Here is a 21,159-nt window from a genome sequence, read left to right on the forward strand (position 1 = left end):
TATATATTTTCGTCCGATTTTAGGTAAATAGTGCATCAATGTCCCTATATATCCTTCGATTTGCGCGATATTTGGGATAGCGTACTGAATTATGTCTGGAACGATGTGTGTTAAATTTCGTGAAAATAGGTTCAGATTTAGATATAGCTCCCATATATATTTTCGTCCGATTTTATGTAAATGGTGCAACAATGTCCCTATATATCCTTCGATTTGCACGAAATTTCGCATAGCATACTAAGTCTAGAACGATGTGTGTTAAATTTCGTGAAAGTCGGTTCAGATTTAGATATAGCTCCCATATATATTTTCGTCCGATTTTACGTAAATAGTGCATCAATGTCCCTATATATCCTTCGATTTGCACGAAATTTGGGATAGCGTACTGAATTATGTCTGGAACGATGTGTCTTAAATTTCGTGAAAATAGGTTCAGATTTAGATATAGCTCCCATATATATTTTCGTCCGATTTTATGTAAATGGTGCAACAATGTCCCTATATATCCTTCGATTTGCACGAAATTTCGCATAGCATACTGAACTAAGTCTAGAACGATGTGTGTTAAATTTCGTGAAAATCGGTTCAGATTTAGATATAGCTCCCATATATATTTTCGTCCGATTTTGGATTTATAAGTAAATTTGGATTTATAAGTAAATAAGGAACTCAAAATGTGGCCGAATGCAAAAACCATACCGAAATAAGTGTAACCTATATTTCGATATTTCGCTTTAAATTTATTTACATTATTTTGTCCCATCGTAAGAAGAAACTCTATACCTGACCAAAATGTAGTATAGGTTGCAGAATGACATGTTTAATTTCATGTTAATGGTTCTTCAATAATGCGACGTCTTTTAGGATTCATCTGTTTAATATACCCACAGTGGTGAAGGGTATCATATAGTCGGCCCCGTCCGACTTTACTACTTTCCTTACTGGTTTTAAAATTATTTTTAAGGACCTACACTAAGCGTGGATTTTTTAAAAAAATTTTTAAGGACCTACACTAAGCGTGGATTTTTTAAAAATTATTTTTAAGGACCTACACTAAGCGTGAATTTTTTAAAAATTATTTTTAAGGACCTACACTAAGCGTGAATTTTTTAAAAATTATTTTTAAGGACCTACACTAAGCGTGGATTTCTTTAAAAATTATTTTTATTTTATAATTGAACAGTATTTTACATTTTTCAAATTTCCAACCTAACCTTTAATGTCACATTCTAACACTCGGCTGTTGCACCTTCTGCAGACCTACCATTGTGTCGTTGGTAGAAAGGATTAACAATAGAAAAAAAAAACACAAACTAGAATGTCATGATGATGGGGTCATATACAAATACCAGATGAATGGAAACCCCTTAAAGCAGTGAAATGATAGGGGATTATAAGGGTCACTTTATTACCACTGCACTCATTTTAAAATAAAAGGATTATGTGGAAAAAAGGTGTTCATTTTTTCTATTTTGTCATTGACCGCACACACAACCGTACTTACGTAACTGGATCGCTGCAGGCTGGCATTGAATGGAACTACTAAAAATAAAAAAAACATGGCAAAACATTTGAAACCTAATTGAAAAATTTTTGTTGTTGGGCATTCTAGGATCCCAATAATCGTTTCAGGTGATTTGTAATTTTAAAAGGTGAAATTCAAGAAGGGATCCGAATTGATGTTCTCTTTTTGTTGTTATTATTAAAAATCAAAATATTTTGAATTAAATATCAATGACTTTGACAGTGATTTAATTTTAATCGCATTATAATAAGATACCCCTTTTGAGAAAACAACATGGGTGGTAAATTTCAAATATAAAGGAAAAATTTCGATTACATGTAATTATAAACCTAAAAGACTAAAGAATAGATTCCCATACTAAGAATATAAAATTATAAAATAAAATAGATTTTATACCCATCTGAAATTTTAGCAGTCATAGTACTGTGGTCACAATTTTTTAATAATTTTCAAAACCTGAAATTGGTGCAAACAGAGAAAATATATATTTATTTGTGCCTATTATTTTATTACGAATAATACAGTGGTATATCCTCCATCAGCAGCTATTCCGCACCATAAACATCCGCTCCATGATTTTTCAAACACATCATCAGCTTGTAGGCAGTTTCACAATCATTTGCCCCCGTAGCTGTATGACAATCGTCAACCGCCTGCAACACTTGATGATTGCGCGCCGTAAATGAAGGATACATTTCCAAGGATTTCAACAGAGCCTTAACGTCGACAATGCCATTTTTTATAACATTTAGTTTTTTGTATAAACACTCCAAAAAACATTTTATATGTTCGTTGACATTATTTGCCGGATCATCACCAAAATTAATTAATTCATCAGAATTCAAAGGATTCTCTTCCTCACAGGCTGCTTTAAATTGTCTAAATTCTTCTTCGCTGGTGGCCTATGTCATAAAAACAAATAAATAAAATAACCGCGTTAATATTTTCCGTTTTAATACCTAACACCTACCTTGATTGATGTCAGGCCCAACACTACAATGAGTGTTAATATTGTGAAATATTTCATGATTAACTTATTTTTTTATTCAAAATATTGCGGTTCTGTCCTGGGGCTCATTTGAAAATGCTTTGTAATGCCGTTCAACAAATAATTGCCTTTTTATGAAATGTCAGTGCGCGTTTTTTTCGATCTATTGTTTTATGGAATAATTGTTAAATTTAATTTAATTGTTTTAATTTAAATTTGTATTTGGTTCAGAGCATATATGAAATTATTGTGGTCATTTGTGTTTTTGTGTACACAATTTAATTTATCACATTTGTTTCTTACACTCGAAGAAAAACTAGAATATTGAAAAATATTTTATAAAAGTTGTTGAAAAGATCAAAATTTATGTCTTTAGTGCACAATTTACATAAATTCGGAAGAAACTATATATAAGAGCTTTATCTTAATCCGAACCGATTTTCATGAAACTTAGCACACATCGTTCAAATCGAAAGATATATAGGGAATTTGGTGCACCATTTACTTTAAATCGGACGGAAATATATATGGGATCTATATCTAAATCTGAAACGATTTTCACGAAACTTATATTCTAGATTCATCTCAGTACACTACCCCAAGATTTGTGCAAATAGAAATATATATAGGGATTCTGGTGAACCATTAACATTAAATCGGTCGAAAAAATATATGGGAGCTTTATTTTAATCTGAACAGATCTTCAGGAAACTTAACACACATCATTCTAGACTCAATTCAGTACGCTATGCCAAATTTCGTGCTAATCGAAAGGTATATAGGGACTTTGGTATACAATTTACATTAAATCGGACGAAAATATATATGGGAACTACATCTAAATATGAACCGATTTCACAAAACTTAACACACATCATTCTAGACCTTATTCATATCGCTTTGCCAAATTTGGTGCAAATCGAAGGATATATAGGTATATTAGTTGACTATTTACCTAATATCGGGCGAAACTCTGTATGGGAGCTATATTTAAATCTGAACCGATTTCCAGGAAACTTAACACACATCATTCTAGACTTAATTCAGTACGCTGTGCCAAATTTCGTGCAAATCGAAATATATATAGGGACTTTGGTACACCATTTACCATAAATCAGACGAAGATATATACGGGAGCTATATCTAAATCTGAACCGATTTTCACGAAACTTTGCACACATCATTCTATGCCAAATTTTGTGCAAATCGAAAGATAAATAGGGACTTTGGTACACCATTTACCTTAAATCGGACGAAAATATATATGGGAGCTATATCTAAATTTGAACCGATTTTTCCCAATTTCAATAGGGTTCGTCCTTGGGCCAAACAAATGCGCTGTGCCAAATTTCATTTAATGGACAGACGGACATGCGTAAATCGACTCAGAAAGTGATTCTATGCATATTCTCAAAAGGAACCATGGGTCTATCTCGATTATTTAAACATGTGCACAAAGACATAATACCCTGTACCACAGTGTGGTGAAGGGTATAACAATTAAATGACCATATACAACCGTGGTTTTTATAAAAAATATTTTTAAGGGACAATAAAAAATTTTTAACTTGGATTTGGATTTTTTTAATATTTTTTTCGAGAAATAATTGAAGTTGACCGGCATGTTAGCAGTCGTAACATCGCCCAGGAGCTTAAAAGCTACCATAAAACTTTTTAAACCCGTTACACAAACCTGTATTCGAAAAGAAGCTCGATGTTTGGGTGCCTCAACAATTAACAGAAAAATTAGGATGGATGGAATTTCCATCTACGAAACCTTGGCCAAACGGAAGACCCATTTCTTAAAAAGGATGATGACTGGAGATGAAAGATGGATCACATACGATAATCTTGTGCGAAAACGATCGTGGTCAAAGGGCGGTGAAGCACCTCAAACGGTGGCCAAACCAGGACTAACGGCCAGGAAGGTTTTGCTATGCATTTCGTGGGACTGGAAGGGGATTATTTATTATGGGTTGCTTCCATATGGCCAAACGCTAAATTCTGATCTATATTGTCAACAACTGGAACGTTTTAAGATAGCACTTGACCACAAACGGCTAGAATTGGTCAACAGGAGAGGTGTCGTGTTCCACCAGGACGCTAGGCCAGACACATCTACAGTGTCTTGCCAGAAACTTCGGGAGCTTGGTTGGGAACTTTTAATGCATCCGTCATACAGTCTGGATTTGGCACCAAGAGATTATCATCTTTTTCTTCGGGAGGTTAGTTAGGAAATTTTAATGGATCCGCCATACAGTCCGGACTTGGTATTGATTATCATATTTTTCGTGCATTGCATATTGTAAAAATCGACTACTAGAGAATTTTGCAAATAGAGAGAGAGAGACATTATGAAGTTACCTTTAAAACCCAGTAAGGAAAGTAGTAAAAACGGACGGGGCCGACTATATGATACCCTTCACCATTTTTGGTATATTCTACATATGTATACTAACAGAGGTCGCGTATTTATTATATATCTATATCTGAACCGATTTCAGGGAAACTTGCAAGAGACTAATTTATATTACTTCAGTACGTAGTATCATTCTGCCTAGCTATGAATTTTTTCACGAAGCTTAGCAACATCATTCTAGATTTAATTAAGTACCCTATACCAAAATATGTGCTATATGGACTTTGGTGAACCAATTACACAAAATCGGACGAAAATATATATGGAAGCTGCATCTAAATCTGAACCGATTTTCACGAAACTTAGCACACGTCATTCTAGACTTAATTCAGTACGCTATGATAAATATTGTGCAAAGCGACTAAATCTGAACCGATTTTCACTTAACACACATTATTCTAGACCTTATTCATTACGCTGTGCCAAATTTCGTGCAAATCGAAAGATATGAGCTATTTACCTAAAATCGGCCGAACTATATATGGGAGCTATATCAAAATCTGCAAATCGAAAGATATATAGGGACTTTATGAGCTATTTACCTAAAATCGGCCGAAACTATATATGGGAGCTATATCAAAATCTGGACCGATTTTCACGAAACTTTGCACACATCATTCTAGATTTAGTTCAGTACGCTATGCCAAATTTCGTGCAACTCGAAAGATACATAGGGACTTTACGAGCTTTTTACCTAAAATCGACCGATACTATATATGAGAGCTATATCAAGATCTTTGCACACATCATTCTAGACTTAGTTCAGTACGCTATGCCAAATTTCGTGCAAATCGAAAGATATATAGGGACTTTGGTACACCATTTACCATAAATCGGACGAAAATGTATATGGGAGCTATGTCTAAATGTCTGTACTTTGTTTAAAGACAGACATGCATAAATCGACTCAGAAAGTGATCCTATTCATATTCTCAAAGGGAAACACAGTGTAGTCAAGGGTAAAACCGATCGAACTTTTATTACCCTCCACCATGAGGATGACAATCAAAATATCGAACATTGAAGGGGAGGAGGAGGAAATTCAAGTTATGGTAGGACCTTGAACATACCGAAAAATACATGAGAAAAAGATGATTAAAATGCTCAAATATCTAAAAGTGTGGCTACCGTTGTATAGGGCTATAATAAAATTGAGATAATTATTCATATTTTTGGTAGTGAGATTTGATAGATTATGAGAACACAAAATACCAAATTATCGCCAATTTGATTGAAGAACGTAATATGGAATTTTGGTCAATATTAATAATTTTTGATACGGATATGTGTTATTCAATGAGAACGCGAAATACCAAATTACATCAAATTCGGTTGGAAAACGTGTCCAAAATCCTCAAAAGGCCGATTATTGAGGGGTACCGTTAATGGGACTACACTAAAACTTGGACCGAAATATTCCATTTGCAATACCAAACATCCTAGGAGTACTATCAGCGTTTGAGCAGAATATTTTCGGGTACAGGTCCATGGTTTTAAGGACCCGCCCTTGTGCGCATATCAAACCGAAGAGATTGTAATTTGGCATTACGCATTTCTGGTGGAGAAAATGTGCAATATATGTAGATCCATGTCTTTAGATGGTTCCGTGCAAAGGACCCATACGTCCTTGCCTAATTCTCTCAGAGCATAAACATCTTACTAGCAAACAATTAACAATGACATAGTCTTCATATAAGTAGTATAAAAACTTTAGCCGGATAACTTGTTTTTAAAGAACGATGTTTTTAGATTATGTTGGAAAGGGGCACTTACACTTAAGCTAATCAAGGTCTGTTGTATGTCCTAGAAAAGGACAAGATAGAAAAATATATTGAGATGGAGATTTATTTTTTGGGCTAGTACTTTTTAGGTTGTTGGCTACCAGTTATGATATTTGTTGTTGTTAGTCCACAATTTGAACTCAGTAAGTCGGATGTGTAGTGTTTTTTATAGCTTGAACATCCGCATAAAGTGTAGTATTGTGAATTGAAAGGCAAGGTGACATGTCAGTCCCCAGTTCTTCAATTCAGAGTCCCATTCACTTGCTTCCCACTAGTCAAGAGGCATCTGTTTAACAATCAGTTACCATATGGTAACTGCTAAAGTTACGTTATTTGTCTCTGCCCGGTATCAGATTTTCGTTATGACACAAAAGTGCTTATTTCCTTATACATACATGGAAATCCATTCATTTCCAAGATGCAAACATCAGTGATATTTGCTTTAATATACCTATTTATTGTTTTATATTTCCATTTCTACGTTTAAAATAGAAATACAGATTTATCTCACATTATTGAAATCCAATAGAATCCTGCAATTCCGGCATAGCCTTAAACGACTTTTCAAGTATACATGCACTAATTAAGAATGGTGTTTCACATTCCGTTGTACCCTTTAACGTTTGACATTCTTTGGCTATTTCAATCATTTTCGAAATATTATTTTTCATTATTGGGCTACGTTGCCAAAGTTGTTTTGCTCCCTCAATATTATATTCGCCATTGACGAATGTGTTTAGCTCTTCCATTATGCATTTAAGATAACATTGATATGCTGGAGTGGCATGGGAATATTCTTCGAATGCTGTTGGTATATCAGCGTCAGCAAGTGGAAATCGTTCTTTGCAAGTTTTGAGTACAGCATGACAGTTATTGGGCTGAAATTTTTGAAAAAATAATTGAATTAATATGTACGTACATGGTGGAATAATTATCTTACCCAAATAAGGGTTAGTAGTATACAAAATACGAAGCAAATTTTTTTCATATTGGTAACAACCGCTGTTAGTTACTTGTTAGGAAAGTGTGGTTAATCCCTTTTTGGTAATGCAGATATTTATATGAAATTTAGGTGTTTTTTTTTACAACAGTATTTGAACAAATCATTTAAGTAACAAATAAAATTAACGTAGTGCTCTCCATTTGTTAATGACTTTCATATTTGAGTTATTAATACTTATTACCTGTTAACTATATAATTAGTATGAGTTGACGAAAAAATCACCGAATTCATGAACTTATCCTGAACAGACTTAAGGGGACTTCCCATTCCCAATTTAAAATATTTATGATTTTCAACCGGCTGGCAAATGGACGTACTTTATATTACAGACTTGAAACGTTGCATATAAATACTTGAAGGCTTAAAGGATATGAAACTGAATTGACATAATTTTATTGTTGCTGTTTTTGTAGTTGTTTCTTGTAATTGACGAAAAGATTATTTCCATGAGTTATAAACGGAAAAAGAAACAAATTGAAGGCTTGGCGTGGGATATTTAAAGAATATATTTTAAGGATCCTATATAACTCAAGGATTTATTTGTAAATTTATGGATTTATGAAGAATTTACTTTCCGTCACCTATTGAAATCTTGAATTGTTAAAGCATAGTTTTCGGACCTATAGAATGTGTGTATATTTTAAAAGATAATTTCTCATGGTCCTATTGAAGACGTGGGTTTACTAAAGAATATTTTTGAGGCATGGATATTTTAAAGAATATTTTTAGGGATGTTTATGAGGCTTCGACTTTTAAAAGATCATATTTAGGGATCTCTATGAGGCGTTGATTTCGTTCTAAGAGGCATGGCTATTGTAAATAATATTTTTAGGGACGTTTATGAGGCTTTGATATTCTCAAAGAATATTTAGGGACCTCTATGAGACATGGATATTTTTATACCTTTCACCACGCTGTTGTAAAGGGTATTATGTCTTTGTGCATATGTTTGTAATAGGCAAATGGAATCGAGGTAGACCCATGATTCCTTTTGAGAATATGCACAGAATCACTTTGTGAGTCGATTTATGCATGTCCGTCCGTCTGTCCGTCCATGTATTTTTGAATAATGTACATGTCGCATTTATGATCCGATTTGGATGAAATTTGGTACATGTGACTTATTTGGCCCAAGGGGAAAATCGGTGGGAGAAAATCGGTTCAGATTTAGATATAGCTCACATATATAGTTTCGTCTTATTTTAGGTAAATGGAGCACCATACAACCAATATTGGTCCGATTGAGACAAAATTTTAAATGGAGTACTGAATTATGTCCAGATTGATGTATGCTGAGTTTTGTTGGAATCGGTTCAGATTTAGAAATAGCTCCCATATATAGTTTCGTCCGATTTTAGGTAAATGGTGCCCCAAACTGAAATTATTTGCCCGATTGAGATACCATACAGCCAATATTGGTCCGATTGAGACAAAATTTTACATGGAGTACTGAATTATGTCCAGATTGATGTATGCGAAGTTTTGTTGGAATCGGTTCAGATTTAGATATAGCTCCCATATATAGTTTCGTCCGATTTTATGTAAATGGTGCACCAAACTCCAAATATTGGTCCGATTTAGACAAAATTTTGCACAGTGTAATGAATTCAGTCCAATGTGACATCTATGAAGTTTTTTTTGGAATCGGTTCAGATTTAGATAATGCTCTCATATATAGTTTCGTCCGATTTTCGGTAAATGGTGCCCCAAACTGAAAATATTTGCCCGATTGGGATAAAATATTGCACAGCATACGGAATTTAGTCCAGTTTGACATCTGTGAAGTTTTGTTGAAATCGGTCTAGATTTAGATATAGCTCCCATATATATTTTCGTCCGATTTAAGGAAAATGGTGCATCAAACTTGGAATATTTATCCGATTGAGGCAAATTTTTGCACAGCATACTGAAATAAGTCCAGATTGATGTGTTTGAAGTTTTGTTGAAATCTGTTTAGACATACATATATCTCCAATATAAAATTTTGCGGGTTTTCATACAAATGTTACACCAAAAATTCAAGTCTGCCCGATCGACATGCAAGTTTGTTTATAGATTTCAGAATAGTATGTGTATGGTTTTTAATTGGTTCAAATATCTATGTAGATCACATTTGTTTTTCACCCAATTCCATGTCAATGGTCGTCCAAAGATGTCTTTTCTATCAACTGGATATTGTACACATTATCATCTTTTATGTGTATCCAAAGTGGTGAAGGGTAACATATTGTCGGTCCCGTCCGACTTTTGAACTTTCCTTACTGGTTAAACATCGGTCGACTTTAACTTATATGAAGTTATGTGAATTTTAATGGACATAGGAACGTTTTTCAACCGAATCGACTATATTTGAGCATTACGCAGTGACTTTAATTTGGCAATCCGGGATCTTGGTGGGTAAACGAGTTCTTCGCCGAATGTACTCAATAGAGGTCCATGTTTCTGCATTGCCCGTATATAAAGTTCGTGCGTCATTTTCGTTATATTAAAAGCCCCTGCACATGTTTCCGACCTGATATTTTATTTTCTCCTGAGCGCATATAAAAGTCCCTATAGATTTTTGATATGTGGACGCCCGTACGCATTTAACGAATTTATAAGCTTGTATTGTAGATCTTTGTCGGAAAAATTGGCTATAATCAAAAAAAAAAAAAAAAAATATATGAGAGCCATATCTATATCATATCCGATCAAAAATTTTATTTAATAGACTGCATCCGTATTTTTGTACAGACAGAGCCCTATTGATACCTTACACATGGAATCGCATGATTACGCATGGGCCCTGTTAAAATCAATTCTTCTATAAGACGTTCTGGACCTAATTTAAAGCTACTACCGCAGTAATTGCAGAATACCTTTTCAATTTCGCCTGCAAAATCGTGAGGCATATTTTCATAAACACTATAGGCAATATTATAGGCTTTATTACAATCGTTCGCACCGTCTTCTTGCTAACATTTCTCAACGGCACTCTGTACGGCAAATTGATGTGTTTTATGTGCGTCAAGTTTTTGTAAATTTTTGTTTGACATTCAAGTTAATATTTAATCAAGAAGTAAAATATCAATTGCAGGCAAAATATATGAGGAAGCTATAATATATCTGCTGCCTATTATTTATTAATAATTTTATATATTAATTAACTGAATAAAACATTTTCTCTTTACAATAACTTTTCAATTTCGCTTGCCAAATCGTGAGGCATATTTTCGAAAACACATACAGCTATATTATAGGCTTTATCACAATCGTCCGCACCGTCTTTTTGCTTGCATTTCTCAACGGCACTCTGTACGGCCAATTTATGTTTTTTCATTTCTTCAATTTCCATAACTTCTTTAACGAAGGTCTCATCAACAAATTTTCCACTTTTTAATGCATCCTCCATTTCCATAACACATTTAATGTGACATTTAAAAGTATCACTGGCAACGGCAGTTTTGTCATTCATAATATGATCGATATCTGCTAGAGACACTGGAAATTTTTCATTACATGATTTAATGGATGTGAATATGGTGTCCTTAGTCGCCTGGGAGAGAGAGAGCGAAAAATTAATTTTGAAAAATATAAAAATAATAGAAGTACTTCACAAAATTATATTTTCTTTACGGCTATAATATTTGAAAAATTTCGAAAATTTGAAAACTTACCTTTATATTGGTGATCTCATGTAGGAAATAAAACATAACTATGTATAAGAATTTCATTATTCTCGATTTACTATACGATAATCAAACGTTGATGATTGTGTTATGTTGACAGTATATGCTCCAACAAACTCTGTATTTATACAAATATCGAGGATAAGATAGGATTTGTTCCGAAATTAAATGAATCGACAGTGATTGGTTAAAATTTATTTTAATTGCTAATTTATTTAAAGCAGCTTAGCATTATGCAATGTAATTTAAATGTCAGCAATTGTCATATGTTTGATTGACATTCAAGCTGATTTTTTAAGCTTCGCCACACTGTATTACAGGGTATTATGTCTTTGTGCATTTGTTTGTAACAGGCCAAAATAATCGAGATAGACCCATGGTTCCTTTTGAGAATATGCATAGAATCACTTTCTGAGTCGATTTATGTATGTCCGTCCGTCCGTCTGTCTGTCCACAAAGTAAACAAAGTACCAGTCGCATTTATGATCCGAATTGGATGAAATTTGGCACAGCTCATTAGTTTGGCCCAAGGACGAACCCTATTGAAATTGGGAAAAATCGTTCAGATTTAGATATAGCTCCCATATATATTTTCGTCCGATTTAAGGTAAATGGTGTATCAAAGTCCCTATATATCTTTCGAATTGTGCGAAATTTGGCATAGCGTACTGAATTAAGTCTAGAATAATGTGGGCAAAGTTTCGTGAAAATCGGTTCAGATTTTGACATAGCTCCCGTATATATCTTCGTCCGTTTTAAGGTAAATGGTGTACCAAAGTCCCTATATATATTTCGATTTGCACGAAATTTGGCATAGCGTACTGAATAAAGTCTAGAATGATGTGTGCAAAGTTTCGTGAAAATCGGTTCAAATTTAGATATATTGATAGGATTGATTATTGATAGAATTAATTGATATAGGTATTATAGTAGCCCCAATTACTGTTCGATATTTAGCTCCTGGGCGATGTTACGATTGCTAACAGGACGGTCAACTTCGACATTTTCGACGACCGGCATACCTGTGCGAGTTGCACCTCTAACATCAAAAATTCCTGAACGGAATCTACAAATCCAAAATTACACATAATTGGCTGTTACAGTATCGGAACCATAAACACCATTCACAATTTTAGCCGCTTGGCTTGCATTTTCGCCTTTGTCAATGAAAAACTGTAAAATGTAGCGAATTGTTTCTTCCCTTCCATTTTTAACACCCTGTAGCTCACAACTAAATGCACCAATAACAGCAAAATGATTTTTTAATGCGAAATGTTACCCTTCCAACGAGTATAAATCTGAAAGTGTTTGATCGACACTTTACGAGAAATCTATTAGTACAACCACCTGCCGAAACCATAATGGATTTCTTTTTTCCCAAACTAATATATATGAGAGATTTATCTAAATCTGAACAATTTTCACCAAAACCTGGCATATGTAAGGCTAACATCAGTACGACTGACCTAAAATCGGACGAAGATCTACATGGGCGTTTTATCTATATCTGAACGGATTTCGATTTGGTGCAGCATTTACTAAAAATCGGACGAAAATATATATGGGAGCTATATCTAAATCTGAACCGATTTCAATAAAACTTGGCACATGTAAGGCTATACTAAGTTCAGTATTTTTCTCAATTTCAATAGGGTGTGTATCTGATCCTATGCATATTCTCAATAGGAACCATTAGTCTATCTCGTTTCCTGTACCACAGTGTGGTAAAGGGTATAAAGGGTAATAATATAAGTTTTATTAGAAACATTCGCTTAAAGCCTTCAACATATCGAAAACATTAACAGTTTAATTAATTTAGGCTTATTATCCCCTGAGTACCCGCATTATTAGGCCAGAAATATATAGTAGCCCTTGAATTAAACAAAATTACTAACCCTTTCAAAATTATATTTATTTCATAAAATTCTACATCATTATGTACTGAAATAGTTTTTTCATTCTCGATTTTTTATTTATAAGATTTTAAATGGACTGGTAAATGAATACCAATGCTTGTTAAGATTTGTAAATTTGCACATATATATTTGTAGATTTAACCAGTGAGCGGAGCAGTATAGTCGGACGGGGCCGACCATATGATACCCTACAAAACTTCCACGAAAATCTAACTTTCTGTGGTTATATATTCTGAGAATGGAAAATATTTCGCTATATTTACACCCTCTTGACCGACTAGAGGTCAACAAATATTACTAATGTTCAGTAAATCCCTTCTAATTACTTGTCCAGATTCCCTTCACGGTGGGTTGTGTTATGATGTTCGACTTTCGATCTTTATCAAAACAGGCGTGCTTATTCTTTGGCCCAATCCCCTTCTCCATGTAGAAATTCGCGGTGTTTGGGCCATAATTGCGGCCTCTAGAGCGACCAGAAAATCAGACAAAAATTTAGTTTTTGGTCCATTTCATCCCCTAAATATTAACCAATCTTTATCAAAAACAATAGGGGTCTTCATTGGGCAGAACCCATCCTACATAAAAAATTTCGTGAAGATTGGTCCATAACTGTGGCCTGTATCGTGTTTACAAATTATAATGGACAGACGGACGGACGGACGGACAAACATGTCTAGATCGACTCAGCTAGTCGAGATATGACGATCGGTATACTTAAACGTGGGTCTAGGACCAATATTTCGCGGCGTTACAAACTCATGGGGCTGCACAAAGCTATAATACCCTGACAACGTAGTTGTGTAGGGTATAAATATATATTGGATATCTATATCACATCCGATTTCGATATCTGGGAGGGTACGTCAATAAACAAAAATTTCGTATAGTTATGTTGACAAGCTTCTATATTCTCAACATTTAATTGTTTTGTGCTGTTTATGGTTCGGCTGAGTCTTTAGACCTCAATTTTTGGAATCAGATCAAAATTTTTGATTAATGATTTGAAATGCACTCCTTTATTCCGGTCAGTTTTATCTTTCAAAATGTTGATTACAATTGTCCTCGGTGATTTGGGCCACGTGAAATTTGATATTTTAAAATTAAGAATTTCATGAAATTTCGTTTGTCCGATGGTTTCCCCTGTGAGTTTTTTTGACAGAAATCGAAACAAGCAAAATTCGCTTAGAGCCTTCAATATATCGAAAATGGTGCAGAAACATTATATCTTGACTGTAAAATTAATTTAGGCGTATTATCCTCTTAGTACCCGAATTATTGACCAGAAATATATAATATATAGCAGCTCTCAAATTGAACAAAATTGCTAGCCTTTTCAAAATTATATTTATTTTATTCATTTGTACATAATTATATACTGACATAGTTATTTTCATTTTACGAAGCGTTCGGTTGCCCAAATCCAAAAAATAATTTATTTCAAAATACATTTTAAATTATATATATCTTCATAATTTTTACAAACACAAAACAATTTTGTAAGCCGTATCGCAATCGTCTTTACCCTTTATATTTTTACATTTTTCTGCAGCCTTTACAACTTCTTTCTGGTGACCCTTCAGCAAAGATATATTCAATGCCTTTTTCTCAAAGGTTTTATCATCGAGTGTTCCATTTTTGAAAAGTTTTTCTTTTTCCAGAACACATTTCAAAGAACATTTGAAATGATCGCTAACATTTGCATTTGGATTTTCTAAAAACTTATTCATTTCTGTTTCGGTTATTGAATATTCCAAAATACAATCCCTTAGTGCCACTGTAAGGCTGTCCAAATCGGCCTGGAATAAAGGGAAAAATAAAATATGGGAATTTTTACAATACTATCCTTAAAATGTTTACCTTGATATATGCGGCTGCGACAAAGAAGAAAACTATGAGAGAATAGGATAACTTCATTGTTATGTTTTCTCGGAAATTTAACTACTGTTGTGTTATGCTTGACGTTATTTATATGTGTCTGAAGGCCAATACTTTGAGTAGCCAATTGTGTATTGTAATGATTTTTAAAAATCAGAAATGATTTGATTAAACTGAAAATTGCAAACTGTTTATGGTTCATGGTGTATAGGTCACAAGCAAATTAAAAAAATAATTTTTGTACAGATTTTACATAATATAAGTCTTGGTGTTTAGAGCCGTAAAACGGGATAGACTTTGCTTTTATTCTGACTTTAATTTTGGAGTTTTCAGATCACAATAATTGCGACAGTAAAGTGTATTGCAATTTTCATATTTAAAATAATAGAACATACTCTTTTGATTTGTAAGTTGTGTTGTCGGATTCCACCTGAAGATACTTGTAAGTTATCAACACATCTTATGATAAGTCCAACAATAATAGGCATTTAGTAGGTATACAAATTTATTACAAGTTTTGGCATAGCCGCATTTAAAGTTCCAACCCATGTTCGGTATTTTGAATATCGTAGCCGCATTTTCCAATATTTGTTTCTGCAATTTGTTACTTCGGTTTCTAATAGGATAAAATACATCTATAAATAAAATTTTCATCATAGATATGTGTTAAACATGGTCCCATCTAAAGTCCCTCCCTATTTTGAGTATATATTAGGTTGGGGAAAAAGAAATCCATTAGGCCGGTCGTCGAAAATGTCGATAAAGTCGGAGAAATGAAATTGCCCGGCATGTTTGCAGTCGTATCATCGCACAGGAGCTAAAAATCTTACATAAAGCTGTTTTATACCATATAAACAAAACTTGATTAAAAACCAGTAAGGAAAGAAGTAAAGTCGGACGGGGCCGACTATATGATACCCTTCACCACTATGGGTATATTATACAGGACTAATAACATGAAATTGGATGAAATAAAATATGTGATATTTATCTAAATGTGAATCTACCTAGATCTATCCATAAAGTATGTAAATCGACTTCAAACAAATATAAATAGGTCATCCGTTGGGCTATGTCTGTACTTCTAGAAAACGCAACTACGTAATTCTATGCTCAATTTTGTACGTTGTGCAAAATTTGATGCCAATCTGACTAACATGAGGAGTTTGATGCCCAATTTACTTGTAATCGGGAATCAAACTAAACGGAAGTTATATCCAAATATTAAACGATTTCAAACAAAGTTGTCACAGGTTAGGTTATACTAATTTCAGAACGTTTTGTTCCTATTGGTTCCATGTTGCGTCAATTACATAAAATCAATCTATAATAAAAGGGAGCTATATCTAAATCTGGACCGATTTTCACGAAACAAAGCAGACATCACTCTAGGCTCAATTCAGTACGTTATTCCAAATTTCGTGCAAATCGAAAGATATATAGCGACTTTGGTGCACCATTTACATGAAATCGGACGAAACTATATATGGGAGCTATATCTAAATCTATACCGATTTTCTCGAAACTTGGCAGACATCATTCTAGGCTCAATTCAGTACGTTATACGAAATTTCGTGTAAATCGGAAGATATATAGGGACTTTGGTACACCATTTACAGTATGGGAGCTATATCTAAATCTTGACCGATTTTTCACGAAATTTGGCAGACATCACTCTAGGCTCAATTCAGTACGTTATGCCAAATTTCGTGCAAATCGAATGATAAATAGGGACTTTGGTGCACAATTTACATGAAATCGGACGAAACTATATATGGGAGCTATATCTAAATCTGGACCGATTTACACGAAATTTGGCAGACGGAATTAGATAGACCCATTTATTAAACGGATGGTGACTGGAGGTGGGATATGGATTATATACGATAACCCTGTGCACCTCAAACGGTTCTGCTATTCATTTGGTGGGACTGGAAGGGCCAAACCCTAAATTCTGATCTCTACAGTCAACAACTGAACCGTTTGAAAATAGGTATTAACCAGAAACGGCCAGAATTGGACAACAGAAGAGGTGTCGTGTTCCACCAGGACAACGCTAGGCCACACACATCTACAGTGACTCGCCAAAAACTTCGGGAGCTTTGTTGGGAAGTTTTAATGCATCCGCCATACAGTTCGGACTTGGCACCAAGCGATTATCTTGCATTGCAAAATTTCTCTTTGAAAAATTCGTAAGAAAAGTTCAAAAGATGGACGGGCCGACTATATGATATCCTTCACCACTTTAGGTACATACAAGAGATGCTCATATGTAAAATATCCTTTAGATAGAATAGAGGAGCACCATTGACATGGAATCGGACGAAAAAAAAATTTCGCGGACGTCAACCTGCAGTAATTTCAGAACCCTATGCAAAATTTTTTCTCAATCGGACCGATATTGGTAGTTTGGTGCGCCATTTACTTAAAATCAGACGAAAGTATATATGGGAACTATATCTAAATCTGAACCGATTTCAACAAAATTTGGAATATATCAATCTAGATCTAGCTCAGTAGTCTGTGCAAATTTTCCCTCAATCGGACGATTACTGGGATTTTGTTGCACCATTTACATAAAATCGGACGAAGCTATATATGGGAGCTATATCTAAATGAACCGTACGGACGGCCTTTTACCTGTTACACACATATGCATAAATATATAATATTCTGTGTAGGGCAAAACAGCGATTAACAAATTCACTTTTTTACGAATTGGTGAAGTTCAACTAGACCCGACAGCATGGGCTCCAGGAGTGGAAAATACTGGTAGGTGATCTGGATGCTCGTGAAACAGCATCCTTTGTCTAAATCCAAAGATAGTATATCAACCAATGGGACGTCTAAATTTAAGGTGGTAAAGTTTTGTCCACCCTGATTGATGTAATGCCCATCTGAGCGATATAAACCCCTCTTATTATTCCGTGAATCCCAATTCAACAATGCTTCCTAAAAAAACCGGGCCCATGATAATGACATAATTTTACTTGTAGGTTTAAAGAAAGGGGGAGTTTTGTGGTATTGAGCGGGCTGACTGATGATGAAATCGCAGGATATCAGAAGGCACCTATCTTGTTGGTGATTAAAATTTCGAGCAATGAAAAAGTTGCTACACCACCTAGTGTTTTAGGAGGCACCTGTAGAACCTGGCCCGATTTCCACTACTACGTAAAACCGTCCATCAGATTGTATCACTCCGTTCTCCTATTAACATCGAGTAAGAGTTGGAGAGGTCTGTGTGAAGCTTTGTTCCTTTCTCAATTTAGGCAATGTCAATATATAACACCATTCCATGGCATCAGCATCAACTATATCAACCGTCTAATATCCAAAGCCTGCCTACAGCCAACATCGTGCAGCCGAAACCTTTGGTGTAGAAAGCTCTGTACTGTCAGAGCTTTCTACACCAAAGGTTTCGGCCACATCGATGTTACAAAATAATTGTATTCCTTCTGAAGGGCCAGTCATTCCGGTTTTACAAAATTTTGAATTATTTCGGATCTGCACTTAAAGTTTGTACTGTGTATTCTGGACTGGAAATATCGTGTATGCATGTACTTTATGATTTCATCCAGGGGATCAGTCATATTCCTGGCCGTTTTCAGTAAATAGAGTAAATAACTCAATTAAAAAATTTGAAATTGCATGCGTATTAAAACATTTATTGTTGCAAATTTTACTTTACAAATAAAAACGGATTTCCCCTCGCACTTATTGCACCCTCAATGTATGATATCCATGCAGACATTTTGCCAACATAAAACTCGTTTCACAATCATCGGTACCCTTATCATTCTTACATTCTTCAATTGCTTTACGCACCTCAGCTTCATGATTTTTTAGCGATTGCAATTCCAGAGAATACTTTAGAAATGCATCGACTATCAGCATACCCTTTTTCAAAATATTTTCCTTTTCCAATATGCATTTGATGTGACATTTGAAATTTTCACTAAATTGAACATTTTTGTCTTCGACAAATTGTTTCATTTCATCTTTTGTTATTGGAAATTCTTTGCGACAATTTTCCATCGAGGCAGCGAAAGTTTTTTTGTCAGCCTGGAAGGAGGGAAAATCAATTATTTCTAGTATTTGAAAAAATTACTTACGAGGATCTTACCCTTGTCAATGTTATGTTGAATACTAAGTACAATAGGGGAATGTAAAATAACTTCATTTTTGTAGCTGAACTTAGGCGGCAAAAATGTTGACTTTTGAATGTGGCACAAATGTTCGTAAATTTATATGATTTTTGTTCAATGTGTTTTGTAGTTGTTATTTTATAATTGAGTTATTTGGCCGTTTATGTTTAATTAGTAGCCAAATTTGTATGCCATTAGTGCTTAATTACATATTTGTTAATTTGTCAATTTGCCTAACTATATAATTACGAATAATAACTGATTAGTGCGTAATTTGAAAAGTATAAAATGAATAGTGCACAGACGTGTACATTGACACCAATAATAGTATCGTTGTCGATATTTTAGTGCTATCACTTCTGGTCTATAGGTCGTTGATTGGAATATTTGCAAATTGTAACGATGATATATGCGTGTCAAGTAATACTGGAAATGGTTATACTAGCCTAACTCAAATTTGTGTTATGTTTAAAAATTATTCTTAGTCCATCCATCTTATTGGACTTATAAAAACACTTCCCCTAACAATTTTATTTATAAAGACCAATAGATCTGCAGAGAGACCACAGGTCTATACAAATACCAATTGGTCTGTATAGATGCCAATTGAAAGTTTATAGAGGCCGTATGTCTGCAGAGCAGTCATATGTCTTTATATAGAACTAATGAGTCTATATAGTCGAATTGGTCTGTGTAGAGATCTCATGTCTTTATAAAGACCAATTGGTATGTAAACAGGCCGATTGGTAGTGTTTAGATATCACAGGGCTGCTGAGAGATCATAGGTCCGTATAAAGTGCAATTAGTCTGTATAGAGAAAATGCCATTTGGTTCAATTTTATTCAGTTTTGTGGGAGTTAGAGGTTAGTTTGGTTGTATTTAGAGTTATTAAAACATGAACCTATATTAATTTGAAATGTTCTGCGAAGAAGTGTTTTTGTTCCTTCAAGAATAGAGAGCGCCAAATTATAACCCCATTCGGTTGGAAATGGGGATAGAATTATGAAAATAACTAAAATTCGCCTTATATTCTATAAACCTTATATGTGAAACTGTTCACCTACATTTGAAGAGAAACAAATTTTCCCACCAAGCACATGAAATCGAACAAAATTATATATGGGAGCTATATGTAAATCAGGACATAATTGAGCAACCGTGGCATACATCAAATATATGTAAGCTATATCTAAACCTGAAGCGATAATAACAAATTTCAATCCAATACTCTCTGCAATATTTTATCTAAAGCGAAGAAAAATAAGTTCCTCGGTGGTCCATTTGCATGAAATTGGAGGAAACTATGTATGGGAGCTATATCTAAACCGGACATAATTCAGTTCGCTATGCCAAATTTGGTCTCAATTGGACAAATTTTTGAGTTTGGTGCACCATTTATCTAAAATCGGAGGAAAATATATATGGGAGCTAAATCTCAAACTGAACCCATTCAAAAACACATCACATACGTCTATCTATACCTAACGCTGCACAATGTTTTGTCTTAATCGGGCAAACCTTGGGGTTTGGTGCAACATTTACCTAATATCGGACTAAAATATATATGGGAGCTATATCTAAATCGGAATCGATATCAAGAAAACTTCACAGACATCCATCGGGACCTAAATCATTACGCTGTACAAAATGTTGTAGCAATCGGACCAAATTGGTTCTTAAAAATTATCTAATTTTGTAAAAGTGCGTCTATAGTTATGCAACACCAGCAATTTTGAAAGTGCAGAATTCGGCGAAACAATAAAGAATAAATTAATTATTTTTGTTGAATAATATGTGTTTTTGATCGTTTTATTGTGAACAATAATTTAATGGGTCCAT

At 34.3% G+C, this 21,159-nt stretch overlaps 2 protein-coding genes across 2 annotated transcripts; both read right to left on the reverse strand.

The window, feature by feature from the left end:
• Window positions 1-2,070: 2,070 nt before the first annotated feature.
• Window positions 2,071-2,552, reverse strand: LOC133328304 (uncharacterized). Its single transcript, XM_061536870.1, has 3 exons — window positions 2,496-2,552; window positions 2,323-2,427; window positions 2,071-2,241 (listed from the first exon to the last, which is right to left on the reverse strand). Exons 1-3 carry the CDS (start codon window positions 2,550-2,552, stop codon window positions 2,071-2,073), a joined length of 333 nt encoding a protein of 110 aa, XP_061392854.1.
• Window positions 2,553-18,889: 16,337 nt separating this feature from the next.
• LOC133328299 (general odorant-binding protein 56h-like) lies at window positions 18,890-19,355 on the reverse strand. The gene is made up of 2 exons (XM_061536866.1): window positions 19,299-19,355; window positions 18,890-19,237 (listed from the first exon to the last, which is right to left on the reverse strand). The coding sequence occupies exons 1-2, from the start codon at window positions 19,353-19,355 to the stop codon at window positions 18,890-18,892; spliced, it is 405 nt and encodes a 134-aa protein (XP_061392850.1).
• Between the last annotated feature and the right edge of the window lie 1,804 nt (window positions 19,356-21,159).

Source organism: Musca vetustissima, unplaced genomic scaffold, assembly GCF_032173495.1.
Source record: "Musca vetustissima isolate MV318-11 ecotype Yass unplaced genomic scaffold, APGP_CSIRO_Mvet_v1 utg183604, whole genome shotgun sequence".
Taxonomy (NCBI): domain Eukaryota; kingdom Metazoa; phylum Arthropoda; class Insecta; order Diptera; family Muscidae; genus Musca; species Musca vetustissima.

What these genes read in the sequence shown, in the direction of transcription:
- LOC133328304 (XM_061536870.1), bottom strand. Translation starts at nt 2,552, where the DNA reads ATGAAATATTTCACAATATTAACACTCATTGTAGTGTTGGGCCTGACA. An exon ending in TGGGCCTGACATCAATCAAG is followed by an intron (nt 2,428 to 2,495) that starts GTAGGTGTTAGG and finishes TTTATGACATAG; the next exon opens with GCCACCAGCGAAGAAGAATT. An exon ending in GTGATGATCCGGCAAATAAT is followed by an intron (nt 2,242 to 2,322) that starts GTCAACGAACAT and finishes GTCGACGTTAAG; the next exon opens with GCTCTGTTGAAATCCTTGGA.
- LOC133328299 (XM_061536866.1), bottom strand. Translation starts at nt 19,355, where the DNA reads ATGAAGTTATTTTACATTCCCCTATTGTACTTAGTATTCAACATAACA. An exon ending in TCAACATAACATTGACAAGG is followed by an intron (nt 19,238 to 19,298) that starts GTAAGATCCTCG and finishes CCCTCCTTCCAG; the next exon opens with GCTGACAAAAAAACTTTCGC.